Source organism: Bos mutus, chromosome 1 (assembly GCF_027580195.1).
Source record: "Bos mutus isolate GX-2022 chromosome 1, NWIPB_WYAK_1.1, whole genome shotgun sequence".
NCBI classification, from domain to species: domain Eukaryota; kingdom Metazoa; phylum Chordata; class Mammalia; order Artiodactyla; family Bovidae; genus Bos; species Bos mutus.
This window is the reverse complement of record NC_091617.1, coordinates 68,187,736-68,208,527: the sequence shown is the minus strand read 5'-3', so window position 1 is coordinate 68,208,527 and position 20,792 is coordinate 68,187,736. Positions and strand designations below refer to the sequence as shown.

Below are 20,792 nucleotides of genomic sequence, written 5' to 3'. Positions count from 1 at the left end.
TAACAATGAAAATTCAGAAAGAGAAATTAAGGAATCAATCCCATTCACCAATGCAACAAAAAGAATTAAATATCTAGGAATAAACCTACATAAGGAGACAAAAGAACTGTACACAGAAAATTATAAGACACTAATGAAAGACATAAACAGATGGAGAGATATTCCATGTTCCTGGGTAGGGAGAATCAATATTGTGAAAATGACTATACTACCAAATGCAATCTACAGATTCAGTGCTATCCCTATCAAATTACCAATGGCGTTTTTCACAGAACTAAAACAAAAAGTTTCACAATTCATATGGAAACACAAAAGACCCAGAATGGCCAAAACAGTCTTGAGAAAGAAGAATGGAGCTGGAGGAATCAACCTTCCTGACTTCAGATTATACTACAAAGCTACAGACATCAAGACAGTATGATACAGGCACAAAAACAGAAATATAGACCAATGGAACAAGATAGAAAACCCAGAAACAAACCCATGCACCTATGGGGACCTTATTTTTGACAAAGGAGGCAAGAATATACAGTGGGTCAAAGACAGCCTCTTCAATAAATGGTGCTGGGAAAACTGGACAGCTACATGTAAAAGAATGAAATTAGAACACTTCCTAACACCATACACAAAGACAAACTCAAAATGGATTAAAGACCTAAATGTAAGACCAGAAACTATAAAACTCTTAGAGGAAAACATAGGCAGAATACTTGATGACATAAATCAAAGCAAGATCCTCTATGACCCACCTCCTAGAGTAATGGAAATAAAAACAAAAGTAAACAAGTAGGATGTTCAGTTCAGTTCAGTTCAGTCGCTCAGTCATGTCCGACTCTTTGCGACCCCATGAATCGCAGCACGCCAGGCCTCCCTGTCCATCACCAACTCCCAGAGTTCACCCAGACTCATGTCCATCGAGTCAGTGATGCCATCCAGCCATCTCGTCCTCTGTCGTCCCCTTCTCCTCCTGCCCCCAATCCCTCCCAGCATCAGAGTCTTTTCCAATGAGTCAACTCTTTGCATGAGGTGGTCAAAGTACTGGGATTTCAGCTTTAGCATCATTCTTTCCAAAGAAATCCCAGGGCTGATCTCCTAGGATGGGATTAAACTTAAAAGCTTTTGTGCAGCAAAGGAAACTATAAGCAAGTTGAAAAGACAACCCTCAGAATGGGGGGAAATAATAGCAAATGAAACAACTGACAAAGGATTAATTTCCAAAATATACAAGTAGCTGATACAACTCAATGCCAGAAAAACAAACAACCCAATCAAAAAGTGGGAAAAAGACCTCAACAGACATTTCTCCAAAGAAGACATACAGGTGGCTAACAAACACATGAAAAGATGCTCAACATCATTCATTATTAGAGAAATGCAAATCAAAACTACAACGAGATATCACCTCACACTGATCAGAATGGCCCTCATCAAACAACCTACAGACAATGCTGGAGATGTAAATTGATACAGCCACTATGGAAGACAGTATGGAGAGTCCTTAAAAAACTGGGAATAAAATCACCGTAGGACCCAGAAATCCTAGTCCTAGGCATATACCTTGAGGAAACCAAAAAGACACATATGTCCCATCGTATACTGCAGCACTATTTACAGTAGCTAGAACATGGAAGCAACCTAGAGGTCCATCGACAGATGAATGGATACAGAAGTAGTGGTACATACACACAGTGGAATATTACTCAGCCACAAAAAGGAATGCATTTGAGTCAGTTCTGATGAGGTGGATGAACCTAGAGCCTATTATACAGACTGAAGTGAGTCAGAAAGAGAAAGATAAATATTGTATTCTAACACATATATACCAAATCTAAAAGAATGGTACTGAAGAATTTATTTACAGGGCAGCAGTGGAGAAACAGACATAGAGAATAGACTTAGGGACATGGGGAGAGGGGAGGAGAGGGTGAGATGTATGGAGGGAGTAACATGGAAACTTACATTACCATATGTAAAAAGATAGCCAACGGGAATTTGCTGTATGGCTCAGGAAACTCAAACAGGGGCTCTGAATCAACCTAGACGGGTGGGATGGGGAGGGAGATGGGAGGGAGTTTCAAAAGGGAGGGGGTATATGTATACCTATGGCTGATTCATGTTGAGGTTTGACAGAAAACAACAAAATTCTGTAAAGCAATTACCCTTCAATAAAAAGAAAAAGAAAAAAGATAATAAAAAAAAATCTCACACATTTGGACATTTTAAAAACATTTCTACAGTTGGGCCAAAGAGAAGAATCATAGTTGAAGGATAAAGTACTTACAGCTGAACAATGAAAATGTCACAATCAGAACTCTGGATGTAGCTAAATTGTACCCTGAAGAGAAGACTGAGCCTTAAATTCTTATATTAGAAAAGCAGAAAGGCTGAGAACTTCAACTTAAGTTAGAAAAAGAACCATAGAAAAGACACATAGTCTAGTTTTTTCTTAGTATGGAGAAAATGCACTTAGTGAAAGAAACAAAAAACAAGAAAAAAGTCATTTTCATGATGTGATGTTGTTAAGTGTTCATAAATGAAGGAACAGAAAACTGAGTCATTACCTTCCAATTTCATTCAGCTCAGTATAAGCTGAATCAAAATTTTCCTTCCAAGAAATGGTGGCACCATCGGCAGCAGCGTCTTTGGAAGAGAAAGGATCCATTTATCATATTGAGGAAGTCATACAAGAGGAACGAAAAGGTTAACAGAAAAGCTCCAACATCACCCGCAAAGCAATTCTCATGACTAAATATGGGATCTAACTCAGTGGGAAAATACCACAATTCTCTGAAATGTTATCTAAAAAAATACTAGCCAAGGGGAAACTGATATGACAGAGTCAGACTCCCCGTACTACCTCCATAAATGAAGGGAAAACTTGGAACAATCAGAAATGTAACTTCTGGATGTTTTCAAATAGAAATCTGGTAGCAAAAATTAAAAGGGAGAAAAAAACCCAAAACACTTTGAAAGGCCTGGAAAAGCCAGTGAGAATCAGGGCTGTAGGAAGGACCCAGCAGAGAGGAAAGGGGAAGAGTTATAAAGCCAAGAAGAAAAGGAACATGCACAGAGCAGGCTAAAACCTGCTCATTCTCACCCCTTTATTCTCTGCATTAACGAGCCTATCTGGTGTACTGAATGATTTAGCTGTACCCCAAATATATTAATACACTTGGCATAATCTTTGGTGGTACTACCTTGTTTGATACGTTAAGCAATCATTCCCTGGCAATGATTTATATACACACACGCGCGTGCACGCACACACACACACACAAACATGCACAACAACATTTGTGTTGTCTGCTGGGGAGCAAGGCTCGCAACAGGAAGCAAAACAGACAGTGGTCATCCCAGGTGGGACTCAGGGGGCAGCTGAGAACAGCAGTCAAGCTGCAGCACGTCTCTTTTGACCCTGGTCATCTCAGTCTGCCCACAACACAGCTGGGCTGATGCTGGACTTGGCTTACCCACATAGAGTTCTGAGGAAATAAAGAACCAGGACCAAGGTTTCCCAGTGAGTCACAGGCCCTTCGGGAGCAGAGCTGAGCCTGGCTGGCAGTGGGGAGGGCCTGGGGAGCATTTCCGGAGTTAACCGTGGGGGTAGGGGGCACTGCAACCAGAGGGCCCTAGAGGGTCCACAGCCCCTCTGGAGACTCCGGGATGCCCTTGACCCAAAGACACAAGTTCACTGTCTTTTAATTTCAGGGACTTCCTCTCCCTACCCCATACAGTCCATTGTCCTGCACTGTCCCAAACTTCACTATTGGGAGATTTCTTACAAAATGTCCCAGGGACCAAGGTGGCTTGGTGAATTCACGAATGCTGCTGCTGCTGCTGCTAAGTTGCTTCAGTCGTGTCCGACTCTGTGCGACCCCATAGATGGCAGCCCACCAGGCTCTGCCGTCCCTGGGATTCTCCAGGCAAGAACACTGGAGTGGGTTGCCATTTCCTTCTCCAATGCATGAAAGTGGAAAGTGAAAGTGAAGTCGCTCAGTCGTGTCCGATTCTTCGTGACCACATGGACTGCAGCCCACCAGGCTCCCCCATCCCTGGGGTTTTCCAGGCAAGAACACTGGAGTGGGTTGCCATTTCCTTCTCCAATGCATGAAAGGGAAAAGTGAAAGTGAAGTCGCTCAGTGAAGTTCCTCAGTTGTGTCCGACTCTTCGAGACCCCATGGACTGCGGCCTACCAGGCTCCTCCGTCCATGGGACTTTCCAGGCAAGAGTACTGGAGTGGGGTGCCATAGAGGGGCAAAAAAAGAACCAGGTTCGTAAAATACTCAAATGCAGCTAGTTAAATGCATATCTTGGTCATTCAATGTATCTACATAAAAATGTATCCACCCTGAAAAAAGACATTCTGGGAGGGCTGGGGGTGGAGAAATGATACTCATTTTAACTCCAACCTTCGAGCAGGTGGCTTTCCTCTCCCCGTTTTAAATTGGTGAGTGGGGCTGTCACTAATTCTGTGAGGCGCACTTAGGCTGGCAGGGGTTCCCAGGGAAGAGGAGGCTTGGTGTTTCCATCACAAAAGAGGGACAAGAAGTACCCACGGGGCTCATGGCTCCTGCCTGCCCCTCTAGGTGCCTGGCAGCACACACAGATGCCCAGGACCTGGTAGGCCTCGGGCAGACACGGGTGGCCAATCTAACTTGAGCCCCATACTTTATGGAAACACTCGTCATCAGGCCTCTGAAATGCTACTTGACAGAAGCCGACGAGCAAATCCAGGTCACCTCTAGCTCAATGGCCCAGCAGGCCAGTGGTCTGCCAGGGCCAGTGAGTGTATGACAGTTGGCCAGTTATCTTATATCCACCACCAGGGTGCTGGGTGTGGCTGGGACTCACCGTAATCCGGAAGTCGCACGAATTCTGAGGGCTCGCTGGGCAGGCTGATCCCCCAGGGGTTACTGGCACTGACTCTGAACTGATAAGGACTCCCAGGACTGAGGTCTTCAATGACAAGGTAGGTGTCCAAGGTCGATGCTACTGACTGCTGCCAGGCCTGGGAACCTAGGGCACAATTTTCGAGGAGTGGGAAAGACAAAAGGCCAGAGGGACATTGTTTCAAAGACCTTCAGCAAACAATGAAAGGAAAAATGACACATTCCACTCAAGGGACAGTTGTGGTCACTGCCTCGGGCCCTGAAAGCCTGTTGGCTAACTGTCGCAGGTCTGGGTTCGATTTCTTAAGAGCCTGAATACATCATGAGTGGCGGTAAAGCAGCTGGCCTGTTGAGTCTGTTCGTTTCCAAATGGGCACGTGAGAGAGTGAACGACAGAGCATGACAAATTCACAGAGGAACACACAGCACATTTTCAACAAGGCCAGAAAAATATACGGCACATTAATAACAAAGGGAAAGAAAACAGGCATTTCAAAATGGAAACAGAATGGAAATGAACATGTATGAGCACCAAGTACCTGTAAGATACTGTGGAAGGAGTCTACCCGTAATCCTCTCCTTCCACGTTGTCACTTAAATCCACAGAAGCCCTGTGAGATCGGGAGTATTCATCTCACTTTACACATAAAGTAACCGAGGCTCAGAAAGATTAGATAACTTTCCCGAGAGAACTTAGTTCATAAGATGAACCATGACCTGAAGAATGCCAAGGGAAATACAAGCTTGGAAAGACTTCTCTCAGCTCAGCATCAATGCCTTTGTGCTGAATTGAGAGACAGAGTGAAAAGCTAAACAAAGAGGTGGACAAATATTTTTATAACTGCAGAGGGTCTTTAAGAGAAGAGAGAAGGGTGAAAATAAGAGTAGCAGAGAGCAGAGTAAAACAAAGGATTCTGGTTCCAGGTGAAAACCGTTGCTTTCAATTCAGGTGTGTGATTCATCACCTGGTTCAGAGAGTGCTATTAACAATTAGAGCTACCTGGCAGCTTCTCATTTCAATGAATTCTTCTTGATAATAGTTGTTCCTAACTACTAAGGATATGTATGCACTCTTAGTGTGTTAATGTAACAAAGTTAAAAATGGAACAATTTAAAAAGTGATCTCTAAATTTATACAGTTATCTCTAAGTTTCTTCTGGGGTATAGATGGGGAGGGGGGAGGTGGGGTGGAGCATTGCTTTTGCTCTCCTAGTTACTACTCTGGAAGAAAGATCACAGATTAGCAAACTATTAATAGAGAGCTGGGTTCTCATGCCAGCTCTGCCTCTTATGAACCCCAGCTTCATGCTTATCTTTCTTTAAGCTTTAGCCTCCTCATCTGTAAAATGGGCCTGATTGTCCCTGTCTGGGTGATCAGGCTTGTTAAGTAGGTAAGAGCAGGTGAAGGTACTTTGCCACCTGCCATGAGTCATTATCATTTTGGCAAAAAATCATGCTCGGGGTTTGAGATCAAAGGCAGCTGAAGCCTGGCCTGAGGCCTTGGTGCTGAGTTGGAAGATATGAGAAGGGACAGCTGATGAAAGGCATGGAAGCAGACAGTGTTATGACTCCGAAGGACCTCCTTAAGAGAGAGAAGATGGAAGCGGAGGCAGGGGAGGCGGCACACCTTCCTCTCTGTATTCCACGGTGTAACCGGAAATGGTGCAGTTTCCCGTGCTGGATGGGGGCAGCCAGCGGAGGATCACGGAAGTGCAGCTTCTCTCTTGGGCAATGGGGCGGTTAGGGGCCGCTGGAACACCTGCGGGACAGAAATTAAGATCAAATGCCATTTCTGCAGAACTTGGCATTTATGCCAAGGCTGAAAGTCACCTAGGGCATGTGACCTAACCTTTACCTCATATGCTTCCTGTTACCTTGCCCACCAAGTGGTACACCTTTCCTAGGCTAAGGGAGACTTGGGAGACACATCTTGCTGCCGGAATTCTTCCTTGGATTAAATGCTGCATACTGGACAGAAAGCTCAGTGAGAGAACTGTGCTGTAGGAGGCATACAGTAGGGCCTGGACAGCTCTTATCAAAGATTCATTCTGTTCCCATTTGCTGCAACCTTGTTTTGGAACTTTCACAATGCCCCTCTTCTTCCCCAGGTCTCAGGGAGCCCTTATAATGTCCAGTTAAAATGTCTGACTAACACAAACTCATAGAAAGTAGAATGGTGGTTGTCAGGGGCTGAGGGGAGTGAGGGGGAAGTGGAGATACTTTGTTTCAAGGGTGCAGAGTTTCAGCTTTATGAAGTGAAGAGAGTTCTGGAGATGGGTTACACAACAGTGTGCCTGTACTTCACACTACTGAACAGCACACTTGAAATTGGTGACGATGGTACATTTTGTGTGTATTTTACCATAATTAAACATGAATATTAAAACACAAGAAATGTTTGACTAACAAAGAAACTGTACCTTGCACTTTAACAGTAGCAGATGTTGACGCAGTACCATGGTCGTTTGCTGCTATGCAGGTATAGATACCGCTGTCTTGGGGCATCAGATTGCAGATTTTCAGGGTGATTTCCCCAGAGTCACTAGGGACATGAAAAGGATGTCCTTCAAACACCAGTAATGAGACAATCAACTAGTAAGGGTACAAGGTGTGCTGAGCGGAGTCCTTTGGACCGACTGAGCACCTTGCCCTCTATTTCCCCAATTCCATATAGAGGAAGAAAATTCTTGGCATGCCTATCTCTCAAGTTGGTTGTAAATGAGGGATAGTAAAGGAGTAAAATGAGATAAGAATTAGAACATGGTTTGAAATAAAGTCCTATACAAATACTGATCCCCAATATTATTACTACCTAAAATATTTGGTCCTAAAATACTTTCAGTCCATAAGCAGTAACAAGTGGTACAAAAAATGGAAAGACTAAAGAATGAAAATGCACAAGTAGTTCGCATTCTACATGTGGCACCCTTGAAATAATTGAGTGACTTAAGGCAAATTCCTTCACTGAATAACTTTCCCAGTAGTTCCAGCCAGGGGTTCAAGACATTAAAGACCTACTCTGAAAAGGTTAAACCCAGCGGTCACAGTCAGTCCCACTCCCTCCTCACTGGTTGTAACATAACGTGGTAATCTTCATGACCCTTGCCACGCACTGACTCTCATCCTAAGCTCCCTGGGTCCACTGATATTTTAGGATCAGGCCATGGAGTCTCTGATAGGAATATCATTTCACACACAAAAACATTAAGCTAAAGGATGACGTGTCTTGATCCTAGCTGTTTCTTCCATAAATGTTTTTTAAGCATCTAGGGCTTGTTACTGCTTGTCCTATGTAAGCAGCATTGTGCAAGAAAGTTCTTAATTAGCAGGGCTTCCCTGGTGACTGAGAAGTAAAGAATCTGCCTGCAATGCAGGAGAACCAGGTTCAACCCTTGAACCAGGAAGATCCCCTGGAGAAGGGAATGGCAACCCACTCCAGTATTCTTGCCTGGAGAATCCCATGGACAGAGGAGCCTGGTAGGCTACATACAGTCTATGGGGTTGCAAAGAGTTGGACACGACTGAGTGCCTAACACTTTCACTTTTGGTTCAACCAAGTTTGATTTTATAGTCTTTGCGTGGAAGCATACTTGTGGCTGGATTTTCTGTTTTCTATTGTACACTTCGGAGTAAGTCATTCTTTTTTTCCTTCTAAGAAGATTGTTCTTAATGGAGGAATTGAGTATATCACTGTTTCACAGGATCCCAAGGGCCACAAAGGGTCTGTGCTAGAATAGGTTCCAGGGTAGCTCTTCTCTGAGAGGCTAAGTAACCTGCACAGGAAATGCATCCCAGACTTAGTTTCTGGGTACTGCCCGAGGTGTGGGGAGGTGCGGTGCTGATGTGGGGCTGCTGCTTACCAGGAGGAGACGGTGTATGTAGCTGAGCTGTTGTCAGTGTCAAGGATGTTCTGGTCGGGACCCTTCCAAGTGATGGTGGGCTTTGGCCGCCCACAGACTTTGCACTGCAGAGTCACTGTGTCCCCAAGCAAGCAGGTCACATCCACTAAGGGCACGAGGAATTCTGGCGCCACTGTGGTCAAATCAACATGACATACATTTGCATTATTCAGAAGAAACCGAACAAAACAATTATTTTATAATACAACCCTCTCATTCCCCACCCATGCTGTGTAATGATTCGAATAATCTTCAGCTTAACAGCACAGAGTCACTTGTGTCCTGTGAAAAAGTATTTTTAAAGTGCCGGGCCATGTTAAGTCGCTTCAGTTGTGTCCGACTCTCTGTGTGACCCTATGGACTGTAGCCCACCAGGCTCTTCTGTCCATAGAATTCTCCAGGCAAGAATACTGGAATGGGTTTCCATTAATAAATGTTTAGTTTTAGAAAAATTAGGAAATATTGATTTAAAAAAAGAGAAGACAGTCTCCATGATGTCATCACTCAGAGGTTTCTGTGAACAGTCTGGTATATATCCTTTTAGATTTTATAGAAATATATCTTTTCTTACAAAAAGTGGATCCCATTATACACATTGCAAGTTGTGGTCTTTTTTACCCCACTGTTTATCCTAAACATTTTCCTTGTCCATAAGTACAGGACTACATGACCATTGTTTAAAGATGCTACCTCAGTGCTGGATTTGCCATAATTTATTTAGCCAATCCCTGTGTAGTCAATTCTGTCACTTTTTAACTCACCTTCTTGGATGAAATTTGGATTTAAGATCTGAAAAACACAAAGAAACAGAAAATTGCATAAATCCTAAGCTACTTAAAGAGAACGGGAGACTCATCATAGTGACCAAAACGGAAGTACAATTTGGGGCAAGAAGCCTTGAGCCCAGCCCCTATAGTTTGTGATCATAGCACTAGGGCAGTAACAACAAGGGCACCTGATTTACCTTCCCCTCTGCTCTGTTCACACTCCCTCTGGGCAGCTGGGGCCCCAGGCAGGGGTACTGTGACTGCAGAGCTGGCCTTGCTGTCCTCCGTCACTTGCTTTCCTCCCTATTGTATGCATGCAACCCATTCTCCTCCACCTTGACATTCACTCAAGCATCATGATGGCACTGATTCTTCCCAGCATTGGGAATATTCAAAAATAGAGGAACTGACATCTATTAAAGTGGAGGGGTGCTGGACAAGAATCCAGTCATTTCCTCCCAGCAGCTAAATGCAGTTTGACTGGTTGAGGGGAAAGGAAAGTTCCACTTCTTCAGCCTGCCCTCCCAGGACTCCTCCTGTGGCCCAAGTCTCCATAGACAGCTTGAAAACCACAGAACTGCCCTCCTGGCTGCCTAGGTGAGGAAACGGAGACTTGGGCTGCCCTAGTGACCTGTCTGGTCATACAGCTGGTTCGTGGAGGCCCTGCTGGTGCCCTTTGTACATATCAAGCTGTCTGCCATGTGACAACATGGAGCTCACAGAAGGGACAACCTTCCAGTCCACTGGCCATTTCCCCTTCTTGAGAAGATGATTGCTTGATTTTTCTCCCGTCTTTTGTCTGACGTCTAACCCTATAGTCTAGGTCACAAAGCTGGGTGGGGTGAACAAAACCTGGGCTACAGAGCAGAAGAGGCTGGGGCTCACTTCTTTTGTTTTATGTGATTTTATCCTAGTCATTTAAACTTTACTACCATTACTTTCCTTCATTATAAACTGGGGATAAATAATAACTAGTACAAAGTGTTATCATGAAGATTAAATGACACCATGTATATTGCACAATGCTTGACAAGTATTTAATGACTATTTAAACAAAGATTATCTAATTCTAATCATCTCTCTTTTGCTAAGAGGCCTATTGCTGCAGTGGCTTCCAATAGTTTATCTTGCAAAATTCTTCCTTACTTCATAATGAAGGCAGGAAGCTTGTGTGCCTGGCAAACCGCCCACTGGGGCAGTCACACTTCTCTCCCTGATTTACCCAAGTCCCAGGTCAACTCGGTTTCTGTGTGGTTTTGCCTTATACAGGCATCCATCAAGCCCTTTGGAAAAAGATATTCCTCCTCTGAGTTCCTCTCTGCAAACCTTTTGCCTGCGTCTATCACTCAGGCTTTTCATGAAACAGGCTGCAGGAAACTGCTGTAATGCTGTGTCCTGGAGCTGAGTGTCTCAAGATTCTGACCACCACAGGGCTCTCTGCTAGTCTCCAAGGCTGCTCACACCACTGCCCTGCCTGCTTTTAAACCGGTGATTCTCACTCCTTGACCCAGGTGGCTTTAAAAACACACAAAAACCCAATGCCTGGGCCTTATGCCTAGAAATTCTCTTTTAATTGGTTGGGATCAGCAGTTTTAAAACACAGGTGAATCAATATGCAGCCCGTTGAGGAAGGCTGCTAAAAGTTTCCCTCAATCCAAGGAAACCAATCTCGGATAGACCAGTTTCCTGCCCCAGAGGTTTTTCTGGGTTGGGTGGGGGATGCATGGGGCATATGGTAAAGGGACTGCTTTTCCCACACTTTTGAAACCCCATCTACGTGAGGAGACCCCAGACCATGGTAGGAGAAGTGTGAAGAGTTGCTCCAGTTGACAAGGCAACTAAGCCACCAGTGCCCTTGATGGGCAGCACAGCATCATGTGCAGGGGCTGCTAAGGGAGCCAGAAGTCGATCCGCCTGGCTTAGGTGGAGTGGGAGGACGACATGGAATTAGGCATTTCACAGTCAAGGAAAACTAGGAATATTTCCTAAACGTTAACAGTGGTTTTCTCAGGGTGATGAGATGGCAGGTGGCTGTCCCCCCACTCAAAAAATACTGCTTGCTTCTCTCAGTTCAGTCACTCAGTTGTGTCTGACTCTTTGTGACCCCAGACTGGAGCACACAGGATGGTGTAAGATTTTGTGGATACAGAGATACTAAGACATAGGCTCTGACCTCAGAATTTATAAAACATCGGAACACTGGGTAATTTTTTTTTTTCTTACACGGGCTTTCCAAATATTCTGCAGGCATTATGTTTCACTTTTGTAATAAATTTTTAAAGGAAAAAAAGGTTCGGTCAGAGGTATTAGACTGTACGTTCTTAAAAAACAGGAGCCATGTTATTCATCGTTGCACCTCAGGCCTCTAGCCCCCAGTGTGCCACGTAATGGGCATTTAATACACGTTGGTTGAATGAATATTTGATCTATGTCACATTTCAGTTCTCCCATGAATTTAGGACTGATTTATACATAAAATCTGGAAACAGGACCAAAGATCTATAATATTAATTACTCCTGTGTATAATCCTAATAATATTTGACTGGAGTCAGCTTTTAAACACAATAGAATGCAAACTTTTTTTTTAAAAAGATTAAAAACAATAAAATCCATGGCCTCTGAGAGAGTAGGGTCTTTAGGAATATGGGATGCATGAGGGATTGTAAACTCTAGGAGCAGACAGAGCATGTAGTATCCAGACTCTAAGCCAGACACTCTCTCTTGCCTTGAACAACATTCCCAAGCAACTGAAGCCTCAGTTTTATCTGTAAACTGGGGATCATAATGCCCACTTGGAAAGCTGTTTGACTGAAGGGCTCAACCTATTTGATGATGATTTACTGAGCTTACCATTGGTTAAGTGGTGGTGGCCAGCAGGGGGCAAGGCAGAATGCCCACTACGCTCCTTGAGCCAACGGTCTAGTGGGAAAGATGGAATTAAATGACAGGCAGTGTCGAGGACAGTGCTTGGCTGGTGTCAATAACCAGCCTTCAAGAAACACGAAGCACTGCCCTCTCCCTCCTCCTACCCCAAGTCAATCAGAAGGATTTGACTCTAGGGTCAAAAAGATTTGGGAATGCTGCCAGCTTTGTTCCATGGCCTGTATTTCCCATCTTGATGGGAATCCCCAAGGGAGCAAGACACCAAGCCCACGCCAGGAGTCTCAGAGAGCTCTCCAATGGCAGCTTCCTATGTTACAAACATTTGAGTGGGGTTTCATAAACCTACACTGTGGCAGTGCTTTATAAACATCCCCCACTGCTGCTTAGAGTTTACCTTATTCCCCTTTCTTGTCACAACCCCAACGGTGTTAAGTATATTATTAAACACAGCCAGCATTGTTTAAAAAGAAAATACTCCTAGCTTTGGTGTAGACCTTAGTGGGGACTTTGGAGAGAAAGGCTGCCAGTACGGCCTAACTGCAGGTTCTTTATCTGGAGGCAGCTTGTGGAAGGCATCTCTTTTCGTGCCGCTGCCCTCTGGCCGGCCCAGGTGTTGCTGATAATGGTAATACCATCACTGATTTGTTTAGCCTTTCATAGTTGGCACAAACTACTCAGACTCCTTCATTTGCTCCTCCAAAGCCCTGGGAGAAAGTGCTGAGCAGTTACTTATTCCCATTTCCAGAGGAGACAGGGAAGTTAAGTGTAACAGCACAGAGACAGTGATGGGGAAATGGCTCCCAGCGCTTTTTCCACCTTGGCGTTCAGTGCAGAGGCAAGGTCTTGGGAAAAGCATTGGGAGACTTTGTTATCAATGTCAAAGGACTGCCTGCTGACCTTTGCTCCGTGTCCCATCTCTACCCAGTTCTCCTCTACAAACTTGTCCAGCAAGAACAAAGAGCCCCCCCCCAAAAAAAAATCCATCCTAATGTTTTTCTGTGACTCTGGATTATGCCCATAGGGGATTCCTTCCTTGTTTTCTTTTATTTTGAAGCAAATCAGAGTATTGACTGGAGGAGGGTCATGACAACCTTTCATCCCGTAGCTTCCTATTTATCTGTGGTTCCCTATGGACCACCAGGCCCGTGTGGGCGAGGGCCATGTTTCATTCACTGTCATTGCCTCAGAGCCTAGCACAATACCTGACTCACAGTGTTTCATTGCTGTCTGCCAAATCAATGAAGAACTGAAATGATAGGGAGGAGAGTTGAGAAAAATGCCTTGCCGTGAACTCGGAGTATTTTTCTATTTCCGTTTATCCGGAACATGGCTTGTTCTGAAATCTCATCAGCCAGTCACCATCTGAGATTTAGCTGACAGTGATCATCCCCTCTTCTCTGCTCTTCCAGAGGTTGGTCCCTTTGGCTCTGATCATGTCATCTGTGATCTGTCATCACATCTCCCCTGCATGTTAAGAGCCCCACCAGACTTGTGAACCCTTTTGAAGCCATAACCTGTTCATGTATTTTATGTACTCTTTGTCATGTTGCTTGACATAGCAGAACAAGCAGAATTTGTTAAATTAACTGAGGTCACTCAATGAGTTTAGACTAGAACTTAGGTTTCCTTTCCATTAGACACTATTGTCTAATGATCACAGGTGGTGTGGGACAGGACCTGAGGTATCAGACTGGGACTCGAAGGGTTAATTATAAGGTGCACACATTTCTTGAAACCTAATGTTTTCCTTCCTCAGAAACAGTCTGGGAGCCCATGTAAAGTGGTGGCGCGGCAGGGGGTGAGATCTGGATTCCAAAATGGAAGCGGAGGTGGAGGGAAGATGACGTTGTTTATATGAAATGCACGTTTTCTCTCTGAGAGACCAAACTTCGGGAGGAGGAGGCTGATATAGACCATGTGGGAAAGGGCTGGTTAGGAATCCGGTTGTGTATAAACAGCAGAGGGCAGCAGGTGGTAGTGGGTCCTCCTAGAACCACCACAATCCGGTTCATCAGCAACTCAAGTTTCTTCCTTCTGGAGAGAATTCCAATTGTTTTCTTGATTTTACTTTAAGATGGGGCGGGGGTGGAGGGTGGGTAGTGAAGTAACAGGAAAGAATTACAGGTGAAATCAACCAGCAATGAATAATAAGCTGAGCTTTGAGCAAATCTGGAGTTTATTTTTCTTGCCAGTCAGTGTCCAAGATTCTGACTCCAAGACCTGAGCATGAGGATGAAATCCCATCTGTCTAGAAGACTAGGTGTCAAACGACTGCAGAAGAAAAATACCTCTTTCTTCTAAATCCCTCATCACCTCTCACAAAACACAGTTCAAAGCTATACATCGAGAATGCCGACGGAGTCAAAATAGTCAAACAAAACTCTAACCAAAGGTCCTAAACTCAACTCAGAGCTACCTTGAGTGAAATAAAATTCCATTCTCTGCCTCCTCTTTCTCTTAATGCTTGTGTCAAGCGAGTCTGTGTTCCAACAAGGAAAGAAAGGGATTTTTAGATGATGAATAAAATGGACAGATAACAGAAAAACAATGTCTAAAAGTTGAGGTATGATTTCCGGTTTTGAGGTTTAGCCCTTCATGTTTCCAATCTGGTGAAACCAGACGCAATATTCTGTTTTTTTTTTTACTAAACATTTCTCTAAATATTTAGAAAATATTCCTATTTCTTCTCTTTTCTAAGAGGACATAAGCTGAAATTTAAAAAATACATAAATGCAACACAATCCCAGACAACAGAATTCTCTTTGAACTATCCTTACCTCCCAAATATTTTCATTATCATTTGGTTCTAAGTACTTTTCCTTCAACCATGATTTTTACCTTTGACCCAATTTTAATAGAAATGCTTTTAAATTTACAAATATATGAAATTTTAAAAAATTATCTTCTTGTTCCTGGTTTCTACAAGACTGATTCCTTGATTTTCACTGGGATTTGCTTTATGGGTAGTACATGGTTGATTTTCACAAAAAGTTCCATGTGTTCCTAAGAACATATTAAGCACTACTGGGTAGAGTTATGAGTGTCTATGTGTGGAGCACGTTGTTTCATGGGGACTTCTAGTCCAAAGTGAAAGTCAAACCAGAAATCATACCTCAGTCTTGTCCTACTTTTTGTGACACCATGGACCATACAGTCCATGGAATTCTCCAGGCCAGAATACTGGAGTGGGTAGCCTTTCCCTTCTCCAGGGGATCTTCCCAACCCAGGGATCGAACCCAGGTCTCCTGCATTGCAGGTGGATTCTTTACTAGCTAAGCCACAAGGGAAGCCCAAGAATATTGGAGTGGGTAGCCTACCCCTTCTCCAGGAGATCTTCCTGACCTAGGAATTGAACCAGGGTCTCCTGCATTGCAGGAGGATTCTTTACCAACTGAGCCATGAGGGAAGCCCCTTCTAGTCCAAATCCCTCTCCTATTCTTCAAGCTTTGCTTTAAGAAGATTGTGTTCTCAAAAATAAAAGGGATAAAAATATGACTTACACAGAATAATGAAAAAAGATCTATCTTCTATCTCACAAACAAGGTGGTTTATGGCGTGCACATACTGGTCTCTGGTGTTCGTGAGGATGGGGCTGGGGTTGCAGTGGTGGTGTTATCCTTTCCCTTCTGTAACTCACGTTTCCAACGTGGAATCTACAGTCTTGACTTTGAATATTCAAAATCTCTATGCATGAGTGTCCTGAGATCTCATCCCTTAATGATTTGACCTTGATCATATCCTGATCCCCCAAACCTCTTTTACTGGGGAAACAACCTCCCAGAATCTGTGGACCCACAATATTTAAGATGTGTTCTGAGGACAAGGGCCAGAGGAAGACTGACTTGTGGATTCCCACCCCGGTGCTTCTTCCCTGAGGTCCCTGAGCGGAACACACAGTTGCTGTCGTCCCTGCTTCCCCTACCAGTCATTCCCTGCCTTTCACCAGCGCTCTTCCTCTCCCTGTCCTGCCCCTTAGGGCTGGGTATTTGCCACCTTCCACTTTAGTCTACTACAACAGCCCTCCAACGGGCCTGCCTGTCCCCACTGTGTTCAGTTAGGTGCTAGTTACTTCCTAAAGCCCAGAATGAATTATGGGGACTCTGCCCAACAACCTTCGACTGCTCCTCACTGACTGCTCAATCAAGTCCAGGCTTCCTGGCAAATCCCCCAAAGCCTTCAGAATCTGGTTAAAACTCACCTGCCAGGCTTTATTTCCTACCACTCTTCTCACATACCTAAACCCCAGGTATCCAGATAGCGGTCTCTTTTCAATATGTGCTAGGTACTCTCAAGCCCCTTCCTCACCCTTCACACTTCTCCAAGACTCTTTACATCCTATCAGTCCCTCCAACCCAGCCCCTGACATTGTGTGAAGCCAATAACCATGCACACAGGCATCCTGGGAGACAGGTTGTGAATGCACAACCTTGGGGCAGTTACTTAACCTCTCTGCTCTCTCACCTGTAAAGCAAAAACATTAACAGTACCTATGTCATGGTACCATGACAGGACTCAGTATGGAGCCGGATGCACAGGAAAGGCTGATAAACAGGAGCTACTGTTATTAGCCCAGCCCTGCTGCTGCTGCTAAGTCGCTTCAGTCATGTCCGACTCTGTGCGACCCCACAGACGGCAGCCCACCAGGCTCCCCCATCCCTGGGATTCTCCAGGCAAGAACACTGGAGTGGGTTGCCATTTCCTTCTCCAATGCATGAAAGTGAAAAGTGAAAGTGAAGTCGCTCAGTCGTGTCCGACTCTTTGTGACCTCATGGACTGCAGCCTACCAGGCTCCTCCGTCCATAGAATTTTCCAGGCAATAGTACTGGAGTGGGTTGCCATTGCCTTCTCCTAGCCCATCCCTGAGTGGCTGTTAAATATTCACCGAATGAGTACTTGAATGGCTCTATGACCCCAAAAGAGCAGATTTCAAAGTTCCCTATATAACAAAGGCATTTAATCAAAGCCACCTCCCTCCACGTGGCAGCACAGGGAGGAACCTAAATTACATAATTTGTTGGCCCTCTATAGTACTCACTGCAATGCCTTGTATCAACCAACTTGTGTTAAACTGAATTGACCAGGAAATCATGTTGAGCGGGCCTGTAGGTGGATCTTGACAGCACAGGGTGTGGGCAAGGGAGGTGGTGGCCTCTGCTCCTCTAATGGCTGGCTCTTAGAGCAACTTCTTCTGGGTCAACAGCACCTCATAATCTCATCAGTGTATGACACAATGAGATGGGCCAGGCTTCCAGATGAGGGTGAGGGTGTGCTGGGTGACTGTTCTGAACTGAAAAAACAATTTGGACGTTTCCAGCTCTTGAAACTAGACCTCTTTCCTGGCATTTATGGCTGGACTCCTGAGTCACTGGGAACAGGTGTGGTGAGGCCAAATAATTACCCCAACTGTCAAGGGATTTAAAAAGTTGTTGAGGAAGAAATTCTCCTCCAGCAAGCAAATGTGCAGCAGGGGGCGGCCTGAAACTGACCTTCCTTAAGGAACTGAGCCTCACTTGGGGAGCAGAGTTCTCTATCACATGCCAAGTCTGTCCTCTCAAAGCACCACAATTAAGACCTGCTGTTTCTATCGGTTGTGTGACCATGATCTTTCTGAACCCGTTTCTTCTAGGAGGGTAAGAAAACCCCATATTCACTAAACGGTTGGAAGGAGCAGAAAGCATAGTAGACGTGACGGTGCTGTGGAAGATCTTGTAGTGAATCCTCTTGGGAGAAACACTAGCTCCAGCCAGCTAAGTGTGCTTCTCCCAGTGGCAGAATATAAATCAATCTGCATGTAGAGTTAGAGCTAAGCTAGGCAAGAGGAGTGAATCTCTGGGCCCAACCCATCAGATCTATTACAAAGAAAATATTTTGTAAAAAATAAAATGAGAGGAATGTGATGCTTCACTTTCTTTTCTCCAAAGAGTTCTTTTCATTAAAAGAAAAAAAAATTCTTTTTATAAAACGCAGAAACAGGCACCAGTGGAAATACACTGGCGATGCCGGGAGGTCAGTCACCCGACCAGGGGTGTAAAAGTTTCCTTGAATCTGTCTGGCCAGGTTATTTTGAAGCTCTGAATCTGGGACAAGGCGCCGAGGCAGCTAAGGTGGGAGCAGCAGGCTAGCTCTTTGAAGACGTGAAAGCCAGGGCTAGGGAATTGTGGGTCTGGGCGAGAAAGAAAGGTCAATTCTGGCCACTCAAACCCTTTCCAGAGCCCCAAGTGGATGCTCCAGCTGGGGCTCGGGAGGAAATGTACCCAGGCCATTCCTGCCACAGCCCCTGCAGAACAAGTTTCAGGGGCAAAACACAAACTCTTCTACTTTCTCTTCTGTTGGGGCCTCATTGTTCTCAGAGTCAGAAGTTCAGAAGAGCAAGGTCTTTCGATTCTACACCTTAGACCGGCATGAGGCTCAAAGGGTTCAACATCTCTTAGATAAACACCCGTGCTCCTGGAGCTCTGTGACCTCCCACAGAGAAACCCCTCAGGCTCAGAAAGGCTAACCTGCCTGAGGCCTTACAGTTGACAGGCCCTAGACTGGAGTCCAGGTTTCCTGGCTCCTGTGCCAGTGTTCTTTCCATATGATACTGCCTTTGTGTGATCTTTATTTAAGTCCTGCTTCAGCCTTGCAGGGCTGGGATGGGTGGAAAAGATATTCTTCTTTGTTGAGCTGGAAAACTGAATAACAAATGAACAGAGGAAAACTGGCACTGGAAGGCACGTCTTCTTGTCTGCCAGAATCTGTGTTTTAGATTAAAAACAACCTGAAGATGGGGGTGGGCAGCTCCAAGCGGAGAGCAGGATACTGTGGGTGGGGGAACAAGGGCCAGGGAAAACCAGAAACAGGCTTCAGGGCACCTGCTCATTTTGTGAACAGAAAGCCACAACTTCCTCTGCCTCGGTTTCCTCTTCTAAAAGTCTTGGAAGGGGCTGGAGAGACGGCGAGTGGAGTGGAGTTATTGTTCAGCAGGTAAAGTTTCAGTTTGGGATGATGAAACAGTTCTGGAAATGAATAATGGTGACGGCTGCACAACACTGTGAAAGCACTTAATGCCACTTAAAACAGGTAAAATGGTAAATTTTATATCATGTATGTTTCAGCACAATAAAAAACAAACAAATGAAGGGGACAGTGTTAACTAAAGGTTTCCAAGATTCCATCAACTCTGAAAGTCCATGATTCTTACCCTAGTTGGAAATTTCTTTTCAAATTAGCTTCATCTTCCCACATGCTTTCTCTCCCACAGGTTCCCAACCCAGTTCTTACACAGCAAGCACCAATACCCACCCCCTGGAGTTAAATGCCTCATGGCTGGCATTATGACTGCACGTAGCCTGTGTTGTGTCTGAGGACGGCCCTGTGTCAAATGGCTAGCTAGGGCAGAGATGTGATCTTTTTAGAATCATGACAACCTCTTACTCTGATGGACCGACCATCTCTGTTAAAAGTGGTATTGGCAGTAAAAAATATTAAGATGCATTTAATTAACTGGACTTGACATAAATGCTAGCCTGAAGACTGAGACCCAAGTCTGGGAGGTTGGGTCAGGCCTTTCTACGCCAGCATCCGCTGCAGGCAAGCAGTGATGCTGAGGTTGGAGGAGTGCCAAAGCCCAAGCATCGAGTCTTCAGACAACTTTTCAAAGGTGGCAGGGATGTGGGAACCCATGTAGCCTGGGTCCTGGGAGAAATCCAATACAGTTCAGAAAAACCCAGACTCTTCAGAGATGGGTGTGTTAGCTGAGAGGGTGGAGGCTGAGCCTCAAGTCTTCAGCCCTGCCTCCCGCCTGGGTGTCAGTGCAGATATGGGGCAGGACAGGGTGAGGAGCTGGCAGGTGGGCATGTGGTACCTAGCCTACCATCACACCTGCCTGCCTTGTCAATAAAAGACAACTGGCAGTCTAAGCTCTACTGGGAAGTGAATGTTCCCAAGCCTCGTGTTTGATTTTCAGCCTGATTTGACTCTTCTTCCACGTACAGACATTTCTCTCATTTATAATATCCCCCTCCATTGCCACTCCCAAAGTGTAATCAGTGCAGGATAAAGAACAAGACTAAACTATGGAGAGATCTAGTTGTTTTTAGAATGGTTCCCTCTGAGATGTGCTCATGGATCAGCAGGAGACAAGGGGGCTGTGAGCTGTGAGGGGATCGCAGAGACCCAGAGCCAATTCAGCAGGGGCTGGTGGTGTGGCTTGCGGTCCTGGGAGTGGGAGGGGAGGTTATGCTTGAGAACACTCATGAGCATGTCTCTATAGGGGAAGAAAAAGGATGTACACGTCAGAGCAGAACTGCCTCCCTTTACAAAACTGGGTGTTCTCAGAAAGCTTTGAAAATCAGATTCCTAGGATTCAAGG

At 44.9% G+C, this 20,792-nt stretch overlaps 1 protein-coding gene across 10 annotated transcripts in view; it reads right to left on the bottom strand.

Moving 5' to 3' along the window:
* KALRN (kalirin RhoGEF kinase) overlaps positions 1 to 20,792 on the bottom strand; it is a 692,774-nt gene that overhangs the window by 19,240 nt on the left and 652,742 nt on the right. For 8 of the 10 annotated variants that reach the window (XM_070370301.1, XM_070370325.1, XM_070370311.1 and 5 more), the window contains 6 exons: positions 9,550 to 9,577; positions 8,750 to 8,921; positions 7,310 to 7,431; positions 6,517 to 6,648; positions 4,852 to 5,016; positions 2,562 to 2,640 (listed from right to left, as the gene is read on the bottom strand). In XM_070370301.1, the coding sequence (XP_070226402.1) occupies positions 2,562 to 2,640; positions 4,852 to 5,016; positions 6,517 to 6,648; positions 7,310 to 7,431; positions 8,750 to 8,921; positions 9,550 to 9,577 (698 nt within the window). Of the gene's footprint in view, positions 1 to 2,561; positions 2,641 to 4,851; positions 5,017 to 6,516; positions 6,649 to 7,309; positions 7,432 to 8,749; positions 8,922 to 9,549; positions 9,578 to 20,792 lie in introns of those variants that run through there. The other 2 variants (XM_070370336.1, XM_070370361.1) reach the window with 2 other exon arrangements.